The sequence below is a fragment of the Callorhinus ursinus genome, unplaced genomic scaffold (assembly GCF_003265705.2).
Source record: "Callorhinus ursinus isolate GAN/ISIS: 27379988/994484 unplaced genomic scaffold, GSC_fseal_2.0 scaffold4, whole genome shotgun sequence".
In the NCBI taxonomy this organism is placed as follows: domain Eukaryota; kingdom Metazoa; phylum Chordata; class Mammalia; order Carnivora; family Otariidae; genus Callorhinus; species Callorhinus ursinus.
The window spans coordinates 77,091,920-77,115,036 of record NW_027397066.1 but is presented as its reverse complement, the minus strand read 5'-3'; the positions used below and the strand labels follow the sequence as shown (position 1 = coordinate 77,115,036).

The following is a 23,117-nucleotide window of genomic DNA, read 5'->3' as shown; positions in this document are numbered from 1 at the left end:
TGTCCTGAAATATTTAGAGATGAAGTAATGTCTAGAATTTGGTTCACAATAATCATGGGGAGGGATCTAGATGAAACAAGAGTAGCATCATTCTAGGTAACAACTCTAAAAAAAAATGGGTGGTTACATGGGCAGAGGATTTCATTATACAATTCTCTCATGTTTGAAAATTTCCATAATAAATTTAAAATAATATAAAAACATTTTAAAAAGCAAATAGTTGCTTTTAACACAAAGATCTATAAAGGAGAACTATAGGAGGGTGCTGAGGGAGAATGAGGCAAAAATAAAGATTAATAAAACTATAGACAAAATATAATGAAGAAAACAAATGGAGATAAACAACTCACTGCCCTGGACATAAAATCTGAGGGATCCTTTTGGTAAAATAAAGAAGTGCATTATGGCAGTCTCAATCAGGAGCTGGCACACTTTCTATAAAGGGCCTGACAGTAAACATCTCAGGAGGCTCTGAGGGCACAGTGATCTGTCCTGCAACTCCTCCACTCTGCCCTTGTACAGGCATACCTTGCTTCATTTTTGTGTATGGGTTTCACAGATAATGCGCTTTTTACAAATTGAAGGTTCGTGGCAACCCTGTGTCGACCAAGTCGACTGGTACCATTTTCCAACAATATTGCTCATTTTGTGTCTCTGGTAAATCTTAAAATATTTCTAACTTTTTCATTACTATTGTATTTGTTATGGTGATCAGTGATTATAACTTGCTGGAAGCTCAGATGACAGTAGCATCTTTTTTTTAACAACAAAGTATTTTTTAAGTACGTACATTTTTTTAGACATAATGCTACTGTACACTTAACTGACTACAGTACAGTGTAAACATAACTTTTATACGCACAGGGAAACAAAAAAATTCATTTGACTCCCTTGCAGTGGTCTGGAGCCAAACCTGCAGTATCTCTGAGGTATGTCTGTGTTGAGAAAGCAGTCACCAAAAAAAAGCAACAGAAAGATGGGGCTGTGTTAAAATAAAACTTTATAAAAATAGCCACAGTCCTGTTTGGCCCTAAGGCCATAGTTTGCTGACTCCTAACACAGACTGTCAATCCCCTTGGTTCTTATGTTCCCCGAAATTATCTTGAACTTTGTCTTAAAAATGCTTTTCTTAAATATGGGGTTAATGGATCAATATGCTCATTAGGCTCAACTGATCTTTAGCTAGCCTAACAATTTAACCTTACATTTAATAGCGTTAATAAAGGTTAGTGTTAACACAATATGAAATCCTTACCTTTAGCATAAGCTGCGACATTTCCTTGAGCTTTTCAGCTGTGTAATATTGGCGATGTAATAAAGGATGATTGGCCATTTTTCGCAATTGCATCATGACATTGCACATTTCTGTGTTTTTTTCTGTGAGCACACATTAAAAACAAAAAAACAAAACCCAAGCTGACAGCTGTCTGCTAAAATACATCTCAATGCAAACAAAAAGTTTAAAATTATTTCTTCAAATTCTAAGTAATTTTTAAAAATGAGCAAATCCCACTATAACATGACTAAACAAAATGTAGCCCCAGTACAGGATTATTTTTCACATGCAATTGTGAAAATCAGATTATACCCATGTTATTGATAGATTTTTTCAATCTGTTGAAAAGACCCAAATAGAGTTGCTCCTGTTTCTCTGACATTGCACACAATTCAATTCGATCTTTCTTGGGGGGTAGCTGCTTGAGAACCTGAGAAAGGAAAACAGTTTAAAAAGATCATTCAAATAAAGAAAACAGGTTTTTAAAAAACAATCATCATAATAAATATGCAGATAAGTTACCTCTTCTTTTACCCTTCTGAGAATAAATGGTTTTATAATTTGTTTTGCGTGTGCTATTCTCTCCTTTTCATATATACTTTGCTCATCTGCTGATTTCTAAGTAAAAAAAAAGAACACATCCTTTTAGAAATTACTCACTTAAATGATCAGAGTTAACAGTATTACCGAACATGAAAATCAACCTCACTACAATCTCTGAGTTATTTTCCACAGAAACTCACTTCATTCTAAATGGAATTTCACATTTCAACTCTGGGCTATTAACCTACCTCTTCAAGCTCCATATGTATTTTGAGGCTTTAGGTACTCTGCTGAGCTAATAAAACTGAACTGCCTTAGGATGGTGTCCAGAAGTTTAAGTCATAACTAATGAGTTATTAACTAATTATCAGAGAGCTCTCATGAAAGTGTGTGTGTGTGTGTGTGTGTGTGTGTGTGTGTGTGTGTGTTTTAACAGGGTGGGGAGAAGAGGAGAAGGGGAAGAGATAGACAAGAAAACTTATATTTATTTCTAGAAAAATGACCCCAAAAGAAAGCTAGTGCAGGTGATGTACACCATGTGTTCTAAAACACAGGGATGGTTCCTAGTCAAGGCCTGTTAATTTTGGAGAAATTAAAGAAGTGGAATTTTATTCTAAGATGTGAAGAAGTCCTCCATATTCTATAATCTACTAGGCCATCAAGTGGGAGTGAATACATCAGTGAAAGTTTAAAAGGCAGTTAATGTGCAGTGGAAGAATATCATAAGAGAATTCCTGCAAAGTATATGTGACTTAGGAGACAGTCAAGAATCTACATAAACATTGCTGTACTGGAGAATTTAGTAGGAGTTCCTGAACACTATACTGTACTTTTTCTTTATATTGTACTTTTTCTTTCTTACAAGATTTTTCCTTCCCTCCCTCCTTCCTTCCTTCTTCCTCTCTTTCCTTTATTGAGACAGAAAGAGAGAGAGAGAGAGAATGCGGGGGGGGAGGGGCAGAAGGAGAGGGAGAGAAAGAATCTCAAGAAGACCCCACGCTGAGTGCGGAGCCTGAAGTTGGGCTCGATCTTAAGACCCTGAGATCATGACCTGAGCTGAAATCAAGAGTCAGACACTTAACCAACTGAGCCACCCAGGCTCCCCTATGCTGTACTTTTTCTAAGCAACATGGAGAAAATTAACCAGATTTTCTTCTATATAGAATTTAAGTGTAACTGTAAGAAATTGTTACTTTGGGGTGCCTGGATGGCACAGTAGGTTGAGCGTCTGACTCTAGGTTTTGACTCAGGTTGTGGCCTCCAGGTCGTGGGCTCAGCCAGGAATCTGCTTGAGATTCCCCCTCTCCCTCTGCATGCTTCCCCCCTCCACCTGACCCCCTCACGCTCTCTCTCTAAAATAAATGAATTAAAAAAAAAAAAAGTGCTACTTTTAAATTTATGGACTTTTATTTCAAAACATATTTCCCAGTACAGGAGTTTTCTGGATATTCTACCTTTGTCCAGTTCTACAGTTTACCTATAAAGAAATGCTACTAATTTACCAAATTTTAATAAGGTAAATGCAATGACCAAACTTTCCCCACCTATTATATATCTGAACACTCCACTAATTTAAAAGTGTCATTTCAGAAAATTAGGATATTAAAACCAAATCTTTTGGATATCAATTACAGAAGTCACCAATTTATTTCCCATGGTATTTTGGCAGACTTCCCAAGTCATCCAAGTACAGGGATATCAACTACTTAAACTTAATTGATATCACGTATATACTATGAAAACAAGAAAGAGAAGAGTGGCCTATATAAAACAAAAAGTAACATATTTGGGAGAAAATATAAACGTATGCTTACTGTTTTAGAAGAAAACATTCTTCGTATTTCACTGGTGCTACTACTAAACATGTGTGGCATAACAAAGTTCAATAGGGACATGAGTTCTAGCAGATTATTCTGTACAGGTGTGCCTGTGAGCAGCAAGCGGTTATTTGCCTGTGAAAGTAAAATTTGGATTAGCTTTCTTTTTTTTTTAAAGAGCTAAGTCCTTCCTGTCTATACTATTCAGTAGGGGGAAAAAATTAAAACCATTATTAATAATGTAACATTCTGTGATGAAAGACTACTAATTTAGAAAAATTATCATCTTGTACTTTAAGGTAGAATGTGAAAACTCATGGTTTCATTCTATAAGTAGGTAACTTAATTATATTTGATATTCATAAAGTTTATCATATAGAACAAGGGCTGGTAAATTGAGGCTCATGAGCTAATAAAAATGGTTTTTATACTTAAGGGTTATAAAACAAAACAAAAACAAAAACAAAAGCAAAGAACAAGTCGCAGAAGAAGACCCACAAGACATGAAATATTTATTATTGGGACCTTTAAAGAAAAAGTCCACTGACCCTGATATAAAATACTAAATACATTAAAACACGTAACTTCGTTATAATTGGAAAAATTCACAAAATACTCTTACATTAATTGTCATAAGGTGCTGGTAGCGGATGGAGCCCATATTCTTCAGCATATGGCCCTCATCAAAAATCGCGTAATTAAGTTTCAGCCGTCGAAACAGACTACGATCATCAGAACTGCTGATTGCACAATTATACCTGTCACCAAAAAAAAAAAAAAGGTTAAAGAGCCTGGACCACAGTGAGACTTTATGTTTTCTAAAATTATTTTTATTTCTACGTTTCTAGTACCCAGTACCTGAAAGATACCACTAGACATAGTTGGTGTTCAAATAAATACTGACGCACTTCTATACAGTAATTATTTATGTACATGTAACCAAGTTATAAAAGCTGCAATGCGCAGGTAAAGGAAAATTTTAATGTTATAATTAGACAACTTCTACACAACTAAGAAGAAGCCAATTTGGGTATGATTTATAGGTTATATGCAACTGTTACACACTTTGCTTCATGAACTGTTATATTTTCAGAACAAAAGTGGGGAAAAAAAGGACTTGAAATGACATTTGTTAAGAACATAATACAACTGTATTAAACTAGTAGAACACATCCAAGAAAAAACAGTTAATAGTAGCTAGCAGTACTAGACTATATATAAAATGAAGTCCATTTTAAGGAGAAAAGATGAATTTTGGATTCATCTTTTAATCATGGCCTCCTACAGAAGTCAGTAGATGGAAATAATAACTAAATACTGACAGTTAATATGAACCTGAAATAACTTATATTTAAAAAATGTAACATGACAGCATTAAGTTCTCTGCTAGGTATTTATGCTAAACGGTTACTACCAAGTAATAATGACTAACTTATTCAAAGTTTTATTTTCCATCCTTTTATTTTAATTCAATTTTTTCATTTAGAGATTCCACTGTATTTAATAATTATTAATAATTAACATTTATAAGTTACAAATATTATGAATCATTTTGGTGGGATATCTTCAATTTTACTTGAAGTTTAACAGAAAGAGTCCTATAAAACTATGCTTTTGATCAAGTGGACAAAACCTTTTTATAGCCACTATCAGTCACCTGCTGTACTAGTAAAAAACTGAAAAATGCCTGAATACTCAACATGAGTCATTCCATTACTTTTTCTCAGGAAAGCCTGAACTTTCCTTCATATTACTACTAACATATTTTAAATACTTTTTTAAATATAAGGGTTACACAGTATCTCCCCCCAATTATTTTTTTTCTCCATACTTACGTGGTCACAATTACATTATATTCTTCATATTTACTATGGATGTTATATCGAATCTGTTTACGTTCTTCTTGAGAGCCTACAATTTAAAAACAACACATGCATATTGATTATATTTAATGTACTTTATGTTAGGATTTTAAAGAAATTTCCAATTAAGGCAAAATGACATTCTTACCATAGTAACAGAGCACCTTTAAAGTGGGGCACCATAAATTAACTTCTCTTAACCAGTTATCTAAGGAAACAAGAGAGGTATTACTTGCATCTGCTAAATAGGTTAGGTATATGCAGTGAAATGAATTCTATACAGAATTTTTTCTTTTGCAAAATAATACAAGATTTTTAAAAAAATCACAGACCCTTCACAATTTTACTCCTGATGTTTAAAGTAATTTTGAGAAGGCATAAAACAAAAGGCAAAGGAGCAACCATTATATTTATAGGATGATTAAATTCCAATTTAAAGAGTTTTTTTGGATTATGTTCATACATACATTCACTTACTCTAGTCTACATCCAATCGATTACATAATTTCAGTGGGATGAACTGTTTACTTTCTGATTCAATAAATGTTTAATTAAAATTTAAAAGCACTTGTTTCTCTTAAATTACTCATTAAAACAATTTTTTTCATTAAAACAAAAAGATTACAAAAACAAATGATCTTATCGATGGTCCTTGAGGCATAATAATTTAAAAGCTGAGTAACTGACTTGTATTTGAGTTATTTTCTTTTAAAAGACATCTACTAAAAAGACGTCTTGTACAAACACAAGTACATACACATACACAAAGGGGGAAAAAGTGTAAGGAGACCACAGAATTATATTCACCTCCACAAACTAAGAAATCACACATAAGCAGTTTTTCTTTTCCCTGTATAAAACACTATACAGTCAAGTATGATTGTTCACAGTAGTACAAACCTATAGTTGACGCTGGAACAACGATCAAATGAGGACCTTTATTACCCTCCTGATAAAGGTATGCGAGGAATGCAATGGCTTGAATAGTTTTTCCTAGGCCCTAAAATTAAATGTTCAAAAGACAATATATGAAGTTTAAAAACAAACAAAAAATACTGGAAAACACAAAAGGAAAAATAATATTTCTGGTTTATTTTTGATTTCCCAAAATGCAACCCTATGAGACTTCTACCATGTTCTTAGTTCTCAGTGACAGATGAAACAGATCATAATCTCCAAATATACTATAACTTGGCTTAATGAGCAGGATGTATCCTAACTGCTAGTAAAAATGGGACACACATGAATATGGAAGAGCTCTACAATGCATATAAAGGACATAATGTTGGTAACTGTTTTATATAAAACAAGTATTTAATACATACTGGATAGATTAAGAACAATGTTCCAATGACTAATTGGATTTTAACATGCCTACCTTGTTACCCATCAATTTCACTTCTAAGAGTATATTCAGGAGATATAAGAACATATGTCCACAAAGAGACTTGGGTAAGAATGTTGACAGTAGTTTTATCATGATAGCCAAACACTGGAAATAACTTAAATGTCCTTCAACAGGAGAATGGATAAACAAGTTGTAGCATATTTATACTAGGGACTACCACATGCCAATAAAACACCAAACTACTTATATATATATAAGAACATGGATGAAACTCAGTATCATGCACCAAACAAACCAGAAACAAACAGTATATACTATATGGCTCTCTTTATATAAAGTTCAAAATGTGAAAAAAATAATCTATGGTTATAGGTGTCCAAATAGCGGTGGTGGTAATGATTGAAAAGGAGCATGAGGGAACTTTCTGGGACGATGGAAATGTTGATCTGGGGAGGGGTGGTCACAGGGGCACATATATGTAAAAAATCACTAAGCTGAACATTTGTGCATTTTACTACAAGTAAATTATACATCAATGAAGGGTTTTTTTCTGTTGTTTGTTTTTAAAGGCTACTGGGGAGGAGCTAAACATTACCAACTGTTAACTGAACTGCCCTCACTGCCCCATTCATGTTTTGAAGCTCTATATTGCAATGTGACTGTATTTGGAGACGGGGCCTTAAAGAAGGTAATTAAGGTTAAATGAAATCACAAGGATGGGGACCCAATCCCCATCTTAAGAGAAAGAAATGCCAGGGAAGTGTGCGCACAGAGAAAAAGACATGTGAGGACATGGTGAAAAGGTGACCACCACCTGCAAATGAAGGAGAGGCCTCGGGAGAAACCAAACCAGCCAACACCTTGGTCTTAGACACAGCCTCCACAACTGTGACAAATAAATTTCTGTTGTTTAAGCCACCCAGTCTTTGGTCTTTTATTAGGGGAGTCCTAGCAGACCAAGCAAGACACTAACTTATAAATACAGTGCTTTACAGGTCACAACAAGTTTCACATCTTATACCTCATCTGGTAAGGATTAGCCTATGAGAGGCAAAGTTGGGGCATCAAACCCAGATCTGATCCGCAAGTCCAGCTTTCCACAACTGTAATGTTCTGTATCTAATTCCATAACTATTTTGAAATCCTGCATAATTATTTAGTTTTCTATCAGATAAACAGCACTTGTTTTGACGACAGTACGATATACGTGTGGGAGTAGTCTTTTTCTTTTTTTAACTTAAAGATTTTTTATTTATTTGACAGAAAGAGACACAACGAGAGAGGGAACACAAGCAGGGGGAGTGGGAGAGGGAGAAGGCTTCCCGCTGAGCAAGGAGCCCGATGTAGGGCTTGATCCCAGGACCCTGGGATCATGACCTGAGCTGAAGGCATATGCTTAATTGACTGAGCCACCTAGCGCCCTTGTGTGGGAGTAGTCTTAAAGTACAAAAGATTATTAGAAGCTAACTACAGAATAAAGATCACTATGTTAATTTTTATTTTAATAATGTAATACACAATGTAATATGTGTATTTAATAAACATTTTCTCCACTAAATATGACTAATTTTTAATAAACTTTTTAAAAGACAAAGGACATTAGGTTAGAGTAAAGGTCAAGTTTCTATGTGACAATACCTGAACCAGGCTATAATGAACTTCCTAAGCTTAGTTTCAAGCAAATGTGATTTGGGAAAAAACAGAAACTCAGAGACATCTAACAAAAGTAAAACAGCTGAAATGATGTTGCTGATAAATGTGTGATTTATAGATATCTATAAAATTTGATAAATGTGCAGATTTATTTATAGGTTATCTATAAATTTTAAAGGTAGCTATAGAAAAGCACATATAACAAAATTTTTCAGTATTTTATACATATGTGTATATGTATGTGCACACACACACACACACACCTGCAGGAGAAAATAATCTGAAAAGATACACATCAAAACAATACTTATTTCAAAGTGGTAGGAATATGAGTGATCTTGATCTTTTTTGTATTTTTATATAGTCTAATTTTTAAAACACATATATTTATTAATTTGATAATTAGGAAGTAAGCCCATTTTCATTTTGGGAGGCAATGAGGAGGCTAGAGCTAAGAGAAGCAACAGAAAATCAGAAGAGGTGATTGGGGTATTAAAATACTAAAGTGAGAGCAGTAAACTACAGGGGTCAACGGAAATTTTTATTTTTTAAATGACAGCAAGAATGCCTTTTAATGACAAATCCTAAAAACAGAGTAGTACTTACCATTTCATCTGCCAAAATGCCATTAAGTCCATGTTTATGTACCAATGCCAGCCAATTCAAACCAACTTTCTGATATGGCTTGAGTGACAAACTGGTAAAGAGAGTTACCAAATATTATGGATTTGTACTTCTATTAGTTTTCTCTACTAGTTTTCTGACATGATGGTTAAGTTTACAGTGCACACAAAAACTGAAATAACTATGTCTAGTCTTACCTTTTACCTTATGTTATACAAGCTATTTACACATGGTTAAGAAAATTAGCTCAAAACACAATACATTTTTTTCAATTTTTTCAAATTTTATTTTGTATTGATCTGTTTTTTCTGGCTATAAGAATTATAAAAGACCATTTCCATATTCAGTCATAATGTAATGCCACCAAATTAATTCCATAAATGATCAGAATATTAATTATGGTAACATATTACTAACCTAATATTTATACTAGAAAATGGTATTGTACGGATTTGAATTTTACCACATTAAGGAACTTCAAGTATTAGGACAACAACGCAGGCTTAATGTGCCTTTGCTGGAATGACTGAATAAATGTCAATCACCTCTAATATCAGTAGAATGTGTAATTCTGGAAGGTGTATATTTGTGTTTGAACTATGTATGAATGGAAATTTGCTAGTCATCAATTAGCATCAGTGAGTAGAAAGGAGCAAGCCAGTGTCAAAATCTCATTTAATTTGTAAACACATAATTTGGAAATAACTTGCTTGGAAGGTAATATAGAAGGTTATAAAGGATGAATAGTTATATTTTTTTCCCTAAAAGTTCAAGTGGTTAAAAACTAATAGTAGTTATTAATAAACATAATTATATACAGACACACAAATATCATTTTCAAGTACCACCTCATTTAATCTTTTAACATCCTATAAAGATAGCCTTTTATCATCATTCTAAACAGATCAAAAGCCTGAGGCTAAGTAATTTGCCTGAGGCTACATAGCTACAAAGTGTTTTATGGAAGGCTAAGATTTAAACTAAGTCTGTCTGTCTCATTCGGCAGTTTATTCTCATACTCACTAGGTAAGCACACAGCCCGTATTAAGACAAAAAGCTAGGATAAGGCCATGTGCCTCTCGTTCTCCAGCGTTCATGCTGTCCCCTTAATTTCCTATCACACACATCCTATCTGCACACAAGGAAGGGGTCTGGACCTAACTATGGTAAAATAAAATAAAGGGCCAAATTCTAAAATCAATATACTTTAATTAGAACATGGGTAAAAGAGCTGGGGTAGAAAGAGTTCCACCTTAAATCAGAATCTATGCTTCAACTGTGAGGTATGCAATCTACACAACATTTCTCATTAAAAAAAACTTAAAAGTACTGGTAGGAAAAAAACCAGCAGTATTGCTGAAGTCTTTGTAGTGATTTTTAAAATGTCCTTTACTTATTGGCCAATATAATTTCTACTGCCACTACAAAAGTAATAATAAATAAAAACATATTACCATAGATATTTTGATTTCCAAATCCAAATGAATTCTTTCTACTACAATAATGGTGAAAGTAAATGTTAATATTGGAATATTTACTCTATTCCAGACACAATACTATGGGCTTGATATGCATTATTTCATCATTTAATCCACATTATCAAGCTAATAAAATTATTATCCCCATTTTACAGATGAGACCATCTCTGGGACTCAGAGAAGGTAAGTAACTTGTCCAAGGTCATATTGCTATCCAAATCCATGTCTGGAGTGGCAGAGACAGTATCCAATCCAGGTCTGATCCAGAGCTCATCCCTTAAACAGAAAATATGAAAAAGTTCTTTCTCTCTGACCCACCCACTCTATGGTCAGAACTGAGTATTTTTGAGTCCTTCCCAAGGCCTTAGTCATCCCAGACATATAAGTTCCCATTTCATGAAAATGATGAAACTTGATAAGGTAGGCACAGCACACCATTTATTAATGCATCAAAGGGCCAGTATGCTATTCCAATGTCAATCTATCACGAGTGGCCAAGAAATATTGAGAAACTAGTATTACTGTTATAATATTCTTCACTACACATAAAACTTTAAAAAGTGATGAAGGAATTTTGAGAAGCATCTACTATACAGAATTTTTCGACCAAATAAAACTGTTTCATCCATAATCACAAGGCAGCTCTGGTAGCTGTTTTTGATCAGGACATTAAATAACTTTGTTATATTGTAATATTTTTTAAAAAATATATGTGTGTGTGTGTGTGTGCGCTTGTTTATGTGTATATACACACACATATTTGTGTGTGGATGCACTATCTACTGGATTTACCTAAGCTACAAATAACTTTTTGTTGCTTAGTATCCCAACAGTGCTGTCCATCAACAGATCCTTTCTTCAGAATGCAAAAGATCAATGAAAATGCAATTTTGACAAAGACGTTTGAAATCCAATTCACTTGTTATGACAAATTTTTAAAACAGGGAAGATGTATTCTAGCAGGATCTAATATTTAGATGTTGTACAACTGTACCTTCCATTTACTCAATTTATTTTGACATTCTATAGTTTTCTAAGAATTTTCATGACTGCATATCAACCCCAACTACCAGTTAAAGATAAGAATTTAACCTGTCCAGGGTTACCCAAATGGCAAGAACTAAGGCCCAAGCCTTCTGAATTAGTTAAGTGCTCTCTTCTCATTAGCAGACTATAAATATCTTTAAACTGAAGGTTTTTTACCTCCTAAGAAAAAAAAAATGATTTTATGATTTTAATTTTTCTGAGATCATGAGGGAAAACAAAGCAGCACATTATTCTGAAGTTACTTGTTTTGTCAGGAGAAAAAAAAAAATCATTCCAGACAGTTATGATTTCTTTTGAGTGAAAATTAAATTAGGTTTAAATCTCCTGCCAGAGAATCTAGTATCAAAATTATTTTGAAAAGGTGAGAAAAGCCTGAAATGGAAACAACAGGAACCCATACAATATGCTAACTTTGAGTTTAAAATGCAGAAACAGTCTAGGGAGACTTGTTGCAAGCAGTTCATATGAAACAAGTTTAGGGATACTAGCTGACCAAAAGTTTATGTCCCGTAAGTGTAACATAGTTGCTGAAAATACTACTACAACATTAGTTTGTACTAATAGTAGTATCCAAACTACTAAAATATTTCCATCATAGTACTTTGAGTTAGTCAAATCACATCTGCAGTATTGATTTGCATTCACATCACTGTCAAATGGCTTCATAGCAACTGTTTAGAACAGGACAGAAAACCATCTCGTCAAGTTGAGGGACAAACAAAATCAGAAAAACCTTGGGTAGATTTAGCCCAGAAAAGACAGGACACATATAATTAAATATATTTTACATTGAACACCTAAGAAATCTTTTCAGTTAAAACAATTTAAACCTAATATATTTTAGATAAAAAGCTAAAATTTGAGATGGCTACATTAACAGTAGGAATAAAAAGGGAGACATAACTGATTTTTTTTCCTTTTCCCTCACACTATTATATTTCAACTTTAGGCACCTTTAGTTTTGGCATTTTAAAATAAAAATTGTGAATGTAATGGTTTTGAGATATATGCAAGACATTTTATTTTCCTCTGCAAAGATTTTATTTTTATTAAGGATGTGGTATGTCTTATGTCCTTAATCTCTAAAAGGCATTTTTTTGTTCTAATTCACATAAATTTGTAGTAAGAAAATAAACAGTTAACATAATTTTGCTAAAAAGAATTGGTTCTGTTAAGAAATGCGGGACAGCTTAGTCATCAGGATAATTTAACATTTTCCTCCATGCCAGTAAATCCTTTCCCAAGGCAAGGCAACTACTTTGCATGTCTCTATGCTAAGCAGCAATGATGCCTGGCCAGTATACCAAGTAAAACTGCTTGTGTAACTCTTACCTTGGCTAAAAATAAAAACCAAGACAACAAATTTCACCCCCTAAAAGTGCATTTAAATAAACTCTAAAGAAACTACCACACAGGTGTTTAGAAGATGTTTTGGGCTAGAGCACTTTTAAAAAAGAGCTATTTTTCTCATCTATTATATATTTCATCAAAAAATTACTCAGCCTAATGGAAAGGATACTTTATTACCTGATCATACTATTTACAAGTAACAGGACTTTGTAGATGTGGGTTTAAGAGAGAAATTTTTTAAGTGATGCAATAAAGCACTTGATTTTTTTAAAATCCAAATTATGATAAAGTAGACTCAACTGGGTAAGTCTTGTAGAGTGAAGAACTCCCCATATCCAATGCTGTAGAACAAGAAGGAGCAGCTCCAACTACACTTTTAGGAGATGAATTTGCTGACATGGCCATAGTTCTTTCTATGCAACAGAGAAAAGAGCTTCTTTGTGGGAACTGCATCACGTTTCCCTACACCATCCCATAGCACCCTAGAAGGGCACAGAAAAGATTGTAGCTTACTATTAAAGGCCAGTAACCATACCTTGACTTTTAATTAACCAATGATCAGCAAATATGCTTTGATCATGAACTAGAAAAATGCTAAAAGAAGTAAATAAAATCACCAACTAAGGTAATTACTTTTAATGAGGCCCTAGTGCTAATCTTATTAAATACCTATCAGAAATATCCTGAACAGATGTAACTTATTTTTAATGTTGCATAACACTACATAGCTTGGATATACCATAATCCATTCTAACTATTCATACCACAATTCATTCTAACTATTCTGATTTTAGGAAACTGGACTGTTTTCATGTTTTTGTCACTATAAATATTACCACAGTAAACAATTTTATACATTTCTTACGAAGGAAGTATTCTAAATAGTTCTGAGTCCCCAAACCACTTAAAAATAAACTTTTAAAGGAAGTTCAAAACAATCTCCCCAACCCAATATCCCAACACCATGCAAAATGGGGGTGTTCACAATTATAAAATGCCATTTTAATATGCACTGGTTGTTGTATGAGTTTTTTATTGAAAATAATTTAGTGTCTATTTTTTGTAAGAATTCTGACAAGATATTATACTGACAGTAGCAGTTTTGGGAAATACACTTTTTATAATCTTTCCTTATATAATCTATTTAATAAGTGTCCTTTTCATTTTTGATGTGTTTCTACTCCAAAAAGAGATTTAAAAATATGGGCTTTTTAAAGCATTTAAAACATTAAATCACAGATACAGGATATTTTAATCATTTCATTTTATTTATGACTAAAAAGAAACTGAGCTAAGACAAATTTTTTTCATTGATGCAATTAAGCAGCTGACTTTTTGAAGCACCGTACTGCGTAAAGGGGTGGCTAAAAGTAGCTTTTCAGTTTTTGTGATTATATATGAAATTATCTGTCATCAGACAAGGAAAACACAGGTTACATAAGATCATTAACATTTGCTCCCTCTAATTTATGATATAATGGAGTAAATACCCTTGGCAGGGTGGGGGGGTATTGATAAAAAAACAATTCCTATATCACTTATGTATCATTATAGGAAACCTTGGGCTTCCCTTCTACCATTAGTTTTCATAAAACGTCCACATTTAAGTTCCCTAGGCACAATACAGAAGTAAGTTCAGAATTTTTACACGGCTGAGATAAAGTAAGAAATAGGTAAGTACAACAAATATTACCTCTGGTTTAGAATGGAGGGTTGTTCTATGTTCCATCCACCACCATTTCCAGTGAGCATGGTAACTTGCTTTGTCAATTTATTTGAAATGTCTTCACATTTGTTCATAAGCCTTATAACTACATCCCTTTCTTGGATCAGTGTTTTACAATGCCATATCAAATCTTCTGATAAGCCATTAGTTTTGGACATCTTTGTGAACTATGGGATAAGAAGAAAAATAATTTAATAGTTCGGATCTAGTAAATACAAATCCAGTATCCATTTCTTTAAGGGAAAAAATTTTGTTAATTTAATTAAACTTTTACTAATGACCTTAAATCAAGTGCTAAGAGATAAGAGAACCTGTTTCTTCATGTTTACATTTGAATTTCCATGTTTCTCTTTGATAAATCAAACTCACCATACTGAAATAAAATGTATCTTTCTCCCCAAAATGCACAATCTCAATCTCAAGCTAGTTACTTTGCCCCTAGTAGCTGTTCTCTTATAGGAGAAACTCTCAAGTAATCGTTAATGTCTTCTATGAGGTTTTGTTTTCAAAATCTCAGATTCATCTTTATCACCAAAGGCATGGCACCAAATATAGTAATTGTATACCTGAAATCTTGCCTCCATTTTTGTCACTTCCCATGACTATAACATATTATCATATGATTAATCTTCCTAAACATACTTTTCCCTATTATCAAAGCACCACCCCTTGAACTTTCAAACCCTCAATTATTATTTGCCACTTAAATTTTTGCTCCTAAACTGAGACCATTATTTGGAAAGATACTGCATGAATCAAAAGTTAACTACAACCAATTAAATAACTTGATAAAAGTTTTTTAAAAAGTCAATTTCAATACAACACTTGTATAAATGGTTTTTTTGTGAAAGCTCAAAGCATTTTTTTCAAAAATGTATTTGTATTTATTTTTTTAAAGGAGACACTGAGGGGCACCTGGGTGGCTCAGCCGGTTGAGCGTCTGACTCTTGGTTTCGGCTTGGGGCATGATCATGGGGTCCTGGGATCGAGCCCTGTGGTCAGTTCCACACTCGGTGGGGCTGCTTGAGATTCTCTCTCTCCCTTTGCCTCTGTCCCTCCCCCCACTCCTGCACATTCTCTAAAATAAATAATCTTAAAAAAAAAGACACTGAAAACTTGATCATGTAAAAGCTATAAAAGAATTAGAACTTTTCCATACAGACAGCTGGAAAAAAAATATCCTGAAGAACCTTGTAAGAAAAAAATACTTTTAGTGAAGAGGAACAGAAAGGCCCATAGCTGTCTAAAAACTAAAAACCTTGGTGGGCAAAAAGAGAGATCCCACAATCCAGAAATGAATAAAAGAAACTAGAGTAAATGGGTGCCTGGGTGGCTCAGATGGTTAAGCATTCGCCTTCAGCTCAGGTCATGATTCCAGGGTCCTGGGATCGAGGCCCACATTGGGCTTCTTGCTCAGCGGGGAGCCTGCTTCCCCTTCTCCCTCTGCCACTCTCCCTGCTCATGCTCTATCTCTGTGTATCAAATGAATAAATAAAATCTTTATAAAAAAAAAAGAAAGAAACTAGAGTAAAATCACCTGTTAAAATAAAACTACATGATTTTGATTCATGTCATCTTATTTAGCATATTCTTTCAAGTTACAACAAGAATCACATTAACAACTCTAAATAATCTTTGTGATCAGTGTATCTAAATTCACAGAGAAGCTCAAATAATACAAATTCAACACTTATGGGATATACAAAGATAATTTCATCAAAAACGCATTTATAATAATATACTTTTTCATATCTAACTTAGAAAAAGTTGGAAAGAAATAAAATTTCCACTCTATTCCAAAGCCATGTTGTTATTATACCGCAGGATTAAAAAACCAAACAAAAACTTATTAGCACTTCACAAAATGGCACTGCGAAATACAAAGTTATTTGTACACGACTTTTCATCTTCACAAGGGCAACATTAACAATCACAATGTGACCTCCCACTTTGTGCGTTCCAGGGAAAAGATTTATACGTTAACACCAGGATATATAAGAATCAGTGCCTTGAAGATTTTCAGGAGGTTCTGTTGGAACTTTTTTTTTAGATTTATTTTGAGAGGGAGATAGAACACGAGTGACGGGGATGAGCAGAGGGAGAGGGAGAAGCAGACTCACCACTGAACAGGGAGTCTGATGCCGGGCTGATACCAGGGCTCCATCTCAGGACCCTGGAATCATGACCCGAGCCAAAGGCAGACACTTAACCCACTGAATCACCCAGGCGCCCCTCTATTAGAACTTCTAATTAAAATATTTTCAGGGGCTCCTGGGTGGCTCACTGGGTTAAGTGGCTTGCTCTTGATTTTGATTCAGGTCATGGTCTCAGGGTCCTAGACCAATGCCTGGGATCAAGCCCCCAGGCAGGCCCAAGCATCAGGGCTCTGTGCTCAGTGGAGAGTCTTGTCTAAGGATTCTCTTTCCCTTTCCCCTCTGCCTCTCCCTGACACTCGTGCTGTCTCTCTCAATAAATACGTAAATCTTTTAAAAAAATAAATAAATTTTTAAATGGAACCCTAATACAGGCCAGAAACCCAATCTCATGCTTGTTGTGGGTAAATGTGTATGTTTCTGATGTGTACGTGTGTGAGAGAACAAGTAAGAATAACCAGGAAATAAAGAACAAATACTCTGTACCATGTGTGTGCTAGAAACTACTAGATGTCTCTTTTATTTACTAACTCATTAAATCTTCACAATAACCGAAGATCAATTCACCAATTCTGGATGAATAAACCAAGGTTCAATTTCCAAGGTCATAAAGTAGGGCAAGATTCCAAAGTCCATACTGCTTTTTCACTACAATTAGTACCTCCCTAAGTTAAAAAAAGACCTTAAAAGTTTAAAAAAATGAAACTTTTTTTTTCTGTAAACAACTACCACTTACTATATTCTAATTTTTTAGCAGATAGTACCCTGGCTGAAGACATCTGATGTGTAGACACAGTCCCTGTCCTCATGTTGTTTATAGTTGTTGGGAAAGACATGCAATGAAAATTTTAAGTGTAAGACTTGTATTACAAGGGAAAGAACAAAATTTCACGGGCACTTCCGAAAGAGACTAGTATAATCTAAGATCTAGAAAGTTCTTTCAGAGTAATAAGGCCAGAAATAAGAAAGAACTATTTTGACCCAAAGAAGATCAATTCAATTATGTCAGAATCTAGAAAAGAGATAAACATTACAAAAAAGAAACAACTAGCCATAACTCTCCTGATGAAAGAACACATCAACAACCATGTAACAGTAGTGGTGGCAGCATTTAACCTTCTAATTGTAATTTTACAGAAAATACTGATCCAGAGGAATGTGTTAAACTGTACCAGGGAGGTGTAAGCAGAAAAATCTAGACAGGGAAGCTGTAGAACAAATGATCCAGTTCCTTCACCAAACATATTAGAGGAAGAGAGAGAGAGAGAGAGAGAGATGGACTGGGGAACCTATAGGTTAAAATAGAGTTAAAAGACTGATAACAATTTCAGTATGTGGACCTTACTTAATGGATTCTAACTCAACCTTAGAAAAAAAATTATGGCATTTATGAGAAACAATCTGAACACAATGGATATGTTCTAATATTAAGGAATTATTGATGATTTTTATTAGATGTGACAATGTAGTTTTGTTTAGAGAAAAAATCTTTATATTTAAATTTTTATGGATAAAAGGAACTCAGATTTGCTTCAAAATAATACGAGAAGGAAGGAAGTGGATGAGGGTAAAGATGAAACAAGATCAGGTATCAGCTAGGAACTGAAGCCACTGATGAAGACATGGGGGTTCACTACACTATTCTAATTTTTACATTTGAAATTCTCATAGGGGAAATAAAGGGGAGTACAAAAGGTTAACTCTCGTTTCAGGATACTGCATCAGTTTGAGTTGGTTATTAAGATTTTTAAATGAACTTGACATTTTGGTTATTTTTGAGGTCAAAATTTATCTCCCTGAGGCTTCCTACTGTCCCTACCCTTCCTCCCATATAAGCCAACTGACATTAGAGATGATCAAAATTATTGCTGCTAGTTTAGAATTTAAATCTATCAGCAGTAAATACACTGTCCATGAATGTAAAACACCAGATTTTCAAGGAAAAAGTTTCACTGAAAGACGAAGTTGTTAGGGTTAGGTTCAGTTATGAGTAACAGTAAACCCAAATCAGGGGTTTAAATAAAATGTAAGTTTATTTCTCTCCGATGTAAATGAAGACCTGCAGAAGCACTTCAGATTTGGCATGATGGTTCCCAAGTCAAGGACTTTTCTACTTTGTTGCTTCATATCCTCAGCATGTGGGGTTCCTGCTACCATGATGACATCTCAATCAACAAGAAAAAGGGATCCTATTAAGGACATTTTCCAAAAGTCCTAATATACTTCTGCTTATATCCCATTGGACAGAACTTTGTCAAATTACCACAAGGAAGGCTGAAAAATGTTGTTTTAATATACTGTGGGTAATGTAACCAGCCATAAATCTGTTTAAAGCCCAGAAGGAGTTTTAAAATAAAGAAAAACTGATCCAAAAATGTTCCGTTCAATATGGCTATAACTGAAAGGGGAATAAGCAGAAAACAACAGTTTCTTAGCATTTCACTAGTAACATATACAACACTTCCAATGCAAAATATTGTGGATATTTGCAGCTAACATTTTCTAAGAACTGGGCAACTAAACGGACGTTTACTTTATTTAATCCTTAGAAGTCCCACCGGTCAGTACCATAAATACACCCTACTTAAAGATGAAGAAATGGAGAATAAGAACTTGCTGAAGGTCAGATAAACTGCTGGAAATGTCAGAATTGGGATTCAAAGCCAGGTCCTGTAGCTCCACTATATAATTCACCCACCTCTACCTCTTAGCTTACTATGTACTCATAAAACCAAGGGAATAAAGAGGCATGTGTGAAATTCAGGAAGAGATCCTACACAAGAGAGACAACAGGGATTCCCGAGGATGTCAGGGAAATGAGAGCCCAAGGCCACGGATGAATAGCAGGCCCAGTGTAAACCAGGGCAGGTCATTAAGATCCCAAAGAGACTTTCTTAGGAAGATGAAACCGATGGAATACCTGAAGTGTCTAAAAACTGAGGGGAAATTTAGACAACTGAGGAAAATTTCAGAGTTGAAATAATATAGAATATAGAATATAAATATAGAATAATAAAAGAAAAAAAAGAAATATAGAAGATTAAGCAAACAGAAAAACCAAGACAACTAATACCTAGAGAAAAAATGCTAAGCAATATCATGTGATATTCTACGCAGCTAAGCTAAGAAAAGTATTTATATAGTGACAACAATGTAGATAACAAAAAAATGATCTTCAAAATTATCCTATCATTAACTTCTATTAGTAGGACCAGGGAATAGGAAATGGGCATGGGAGGGGAGACTGACACTGAGAGTTAATCTCACCATAATGTTATAATGTCATGTCAACAGATAAGACCTAAAACAAAAATTAAAAACAGCCTTATGCTTTTATATTACCTAGAGATATGGAAGTGATAAGAATCAGACATAAGAAGTGACAACAGTTATTTGAAGTGTGGGAAACAGGCTGAAGAAGGGGATGAACATGGATTTTTGGAGGAAACAAGCATGTAGAATTTAACTTGTTAATCCAAATACATGAATAATAAAAATCAAAACTTATCTTCATTAGTGGTGTGTATGTTTGTATGTGAAAGAGACAGGCCAGCACTTACGGAAATATGTTAAGAATACTCCATGTTACCGTTTTCTAAAGACAAAATGCATGTAAGAATTCTATACATTACTTAGCCTCACCAAAAAAGGATTTAAGAAATGAAAATACTCTGTAAATGCAGGATCTACTAGTAAATCTAAAGTTACTGATGAACATAGAAAATATGGTCCTATTTATATAATATGAAATATACAAATGGATGCCCAAATAGATGCTCAATAAAGTCTTAGGAGATGGGTATCTTTGGTAGAATTATCACTAACTTTATTCTTTGTTATTGAAGGTACTATTTTAGACAAAGAAAAAGCATTCCTCAAAGAGATAAAGCTTTTATTTTTTCCCGGTGGAAGGAAAAAAAAGAAAGCAATTCCTACTTCCTGGATAACTGCATGGAAAAAAAAAAAAAGAATATCAATATGGCCCTGATTACGATCACTTTGATTAAAAACTCAAGTATCACTCTAAAGACTTTTTCTTTTAGAAAGAGTCACAAATTGAAATACCTCTCTCCCACCACAGTGTGTCACTCTTACAATACAAGTATTTTTGAATTTCGATGGGGGGGTAGGGGGAGGATTGTTTAAAACCAGATTTAACCCCCCACCTAATGAGTAACATTTTTAAGGACAGAGTCCTAATCTTATTCACAGATACAAATACCTGGCAGCAGCCAACAAAGTGCTCAGAATGCATTTATAATTTTTTTATAAATGTTTATCAAACTTATACAAATTTAAATAAAGCTGAATCGGGTGCCTGGGTGGCTCAGTTGGTTGGGCGACTGCCTTCAGCTCAGGTCATGATCCTGGAGTCCCGGGATCGAGTCCCACATTGGGCTCCCTGCTCAGCGGGGAACCTGCTTCTTCCTCTGGCCCTCCTCTCTCTCTCTCTCTCTCAAAATAAATAAATAAATCTTTAAATAAATAAAATAAAATAAAGCTGAATTTACTGAAAATCATCCTATCAGGAAGGAAGTAACATGCATTACAATGCTTTATGTGACAAACTTAAGACATTTTACAATAACAACTGAGAAAGCAAAAAAGAAAACCTGGGGTCCGAGTTACTAGTAAATGGGAATTGCATAATGAGGAGCATAAAGTATTTTAACATGAACTAAAACCTGGGTTGCATTGTTAAGGATCAAGGAAAACTGCATCTACACTGACCTAAAATGTTAAGGAAGTAGATGCATCTATGAAAAGTTTTTAGGTTGAGTTATCCATGAATGAGTTTCTCATGAATCTTGCTTTGGTCAGCAGCATACATTACATCCTGATTAAAGTATAAAGATGCAATATCATAAGATTAATACAGATAAAATAGCGTCCCAAGGCGTAAGACTAGACAAAAACTCAGTTAAGTGGTTAGTGAAGGTTAGTGAACTGATGCAATCAAACGAGTGAAATTTGGCAATTTTAATAAAAATCCCAATTTTACCACATTAACTATACATGTTAAACTGACATTATTGGTTTGCTATATTTCCAAAGTCTACAGGGTTTGATGTTGTGGTTTCTTACAACGCATACTATACTACTATTAAGCAGAAAAATGAGATGGAAAAATTATGAAAACAATTTGACGAACAGTATTTAAATTCTGATTCAAAGAAAATAGGTATAAAGCTGCAAACATAAACAATTGTACACAATGCAATTACTGTGCTAAATAAACACATTTTACTCATGTAAAATAAGAGTGACTAGCATATCTTACAGCACTTAATGTTTAAAGTGTATTTCTCTGAAAAGGAAAGTCATAACTGAGGTACTTTTCAAATTTTGTTGTAAAAGGCACTGTAAACATAATTTTCACATTTGAACTATTTTTATAAGACAATGAAATACTAATGATTACATTAACCTACCAATGTTACAGACTTCATTTTTAACAAAAATCATAATTAAAACATGAGTACTTGATTTGTTGGCTCAGTATGCATTTTTAAATGAAGTATAAATGACTTCTAAAATTCTGATAAATTCCCCAATCCTTAAGACAAAATAAGCTTCAACAATGTTAAGACTATCATTTACATGCTAATCTTAATATATAATACCATGTAATTGTCATTATAGTATGACTGAGTGTCATAATTAAAATTTCAACTAATTCTCATAGGAATTTCTAAAAACAGTAGCTATGAAAACAAAAGTGATGTTTTTTCTTTTATTTCTTTCTGAAGTTGTTTATAGGTACATTAAACCTTTCTGAATACCAGGAAAGGAGTATACCATATACAGCTTTTTACTAAAATGTACATAATATTAACTTTACCTTTGATGATTTTAAGATGAAATGGCTCTCTAAATTAGTCACACTGAAAATTCTAAAGTGACTGAAAGTAGAAGCTTAAAGTTTTACACAAATTAAAATTCAAAGCTTATATACACAGATGTGCTAATGTTAAACTGTTCATGTCCAAAAACTCTTCGTTTACCTATATTTTTCAGAACAGCAAAACCCTGTTTTTTGCTGATGTAGCAAGTTTACTTTTTAACTGTTACATAAAATAACCAACATTTAAATAAATAGCTAGCAAAAAAATCTTTGTGCTCAATTTTTAAAGAGGGGGCAAGATACAATAGGAGATTTACCTAGGTAACGCATAATCCACAAAAATTTCATGTTGAGGCTAATTTAAACTATGCCAGTTAATTAGTAGGGGAACTATG

The 23,117-nt window shown here is 33.8% G+C and overlaps 2 protein-coding genes across 7 annotated transcripts in view; one reads left to right on the top strand and one right to left on the bottom strand.

Moving 5' to 3' along the window:
- Positions 1 to 23,117, bottom strand: part of SMARCAD1 (SNF2 related chromatin remodeling ATPase with DExD box 1) — a 75,960-nt gene that overhangs the window by 9,463 nt on the left and 43,380 nt on the right. For all 4 annotated transcript variants that reach the window (XM_073891971.1, XM_025873458.2, XM_025873461.2 and 1 more), the window contains exons 10-19: positions 14,692 to 14,891; positions 9,106 to 9,196; positions 6,399 to 6,498; positions 5,647 to 5,706; positions 5,472 to 5,547; positions 4,259 to 4,394; positions 3,634 to 3,771; positions 1,799 to 1,894; positions 1,589 to 1,706; positions 1,256 to 1,377 (exon numbers count right to left, since the gene is read on the bottom strand). In XM_073891971.1, coding sequence (XP_073748072.1) covers positions 1,256 to 1,377; positions 1,589 to 1,706; positions 1,799 to 1,894; positions 3,634 to 3,771; positions 4,259 to 4,394; positions 5,472 to 5,547; positions 5,647 to 5,706; positions 6,399 to 6,498; positions 9,106 to 9,196; positions 14,692 to 14,891 — 1,137 coding nt within the window. The remainder of the gene's footprint in view (positions 1 to 1,255; positions 1,378 to 1,588; positions 1,707 to 1,798; positions 1,895 to 3,633; positions 3,772 to 4,258; positions 4,395 to 5,471; positions 5,548 to 5,646; positions 5,707 to 6,398; positions 6,499 to 9,105; positions 9,197 to 14,691; positions 14,892 to 23,117) is intronic.
- The window catches only part of HPGDS (hematopoietic prostaglandin D synthase), a 68,403-nt gene that overhangs the window by 38,915 nt on the left and 6,371 nt on the right, over positions 1 to 23,117 (top strand). For 2 of the 3 annotated variants that reach the window (XM_073891973.1, XM_025873464.2), the window contains one exon: positions 7,416 to 7,522. The exons of the other annotated variant lie outside the window; for it this stretch is intronic. The gene's annotated coding sequence lies outside the window, so the exon portion shown is untranslated. Of the gene's footprint in view, positions 1 to 7,415; positions 7,523 to 23,117 lie in introns of those variants that run through there. 3 annotated transcript variants of the gene reach the window in all.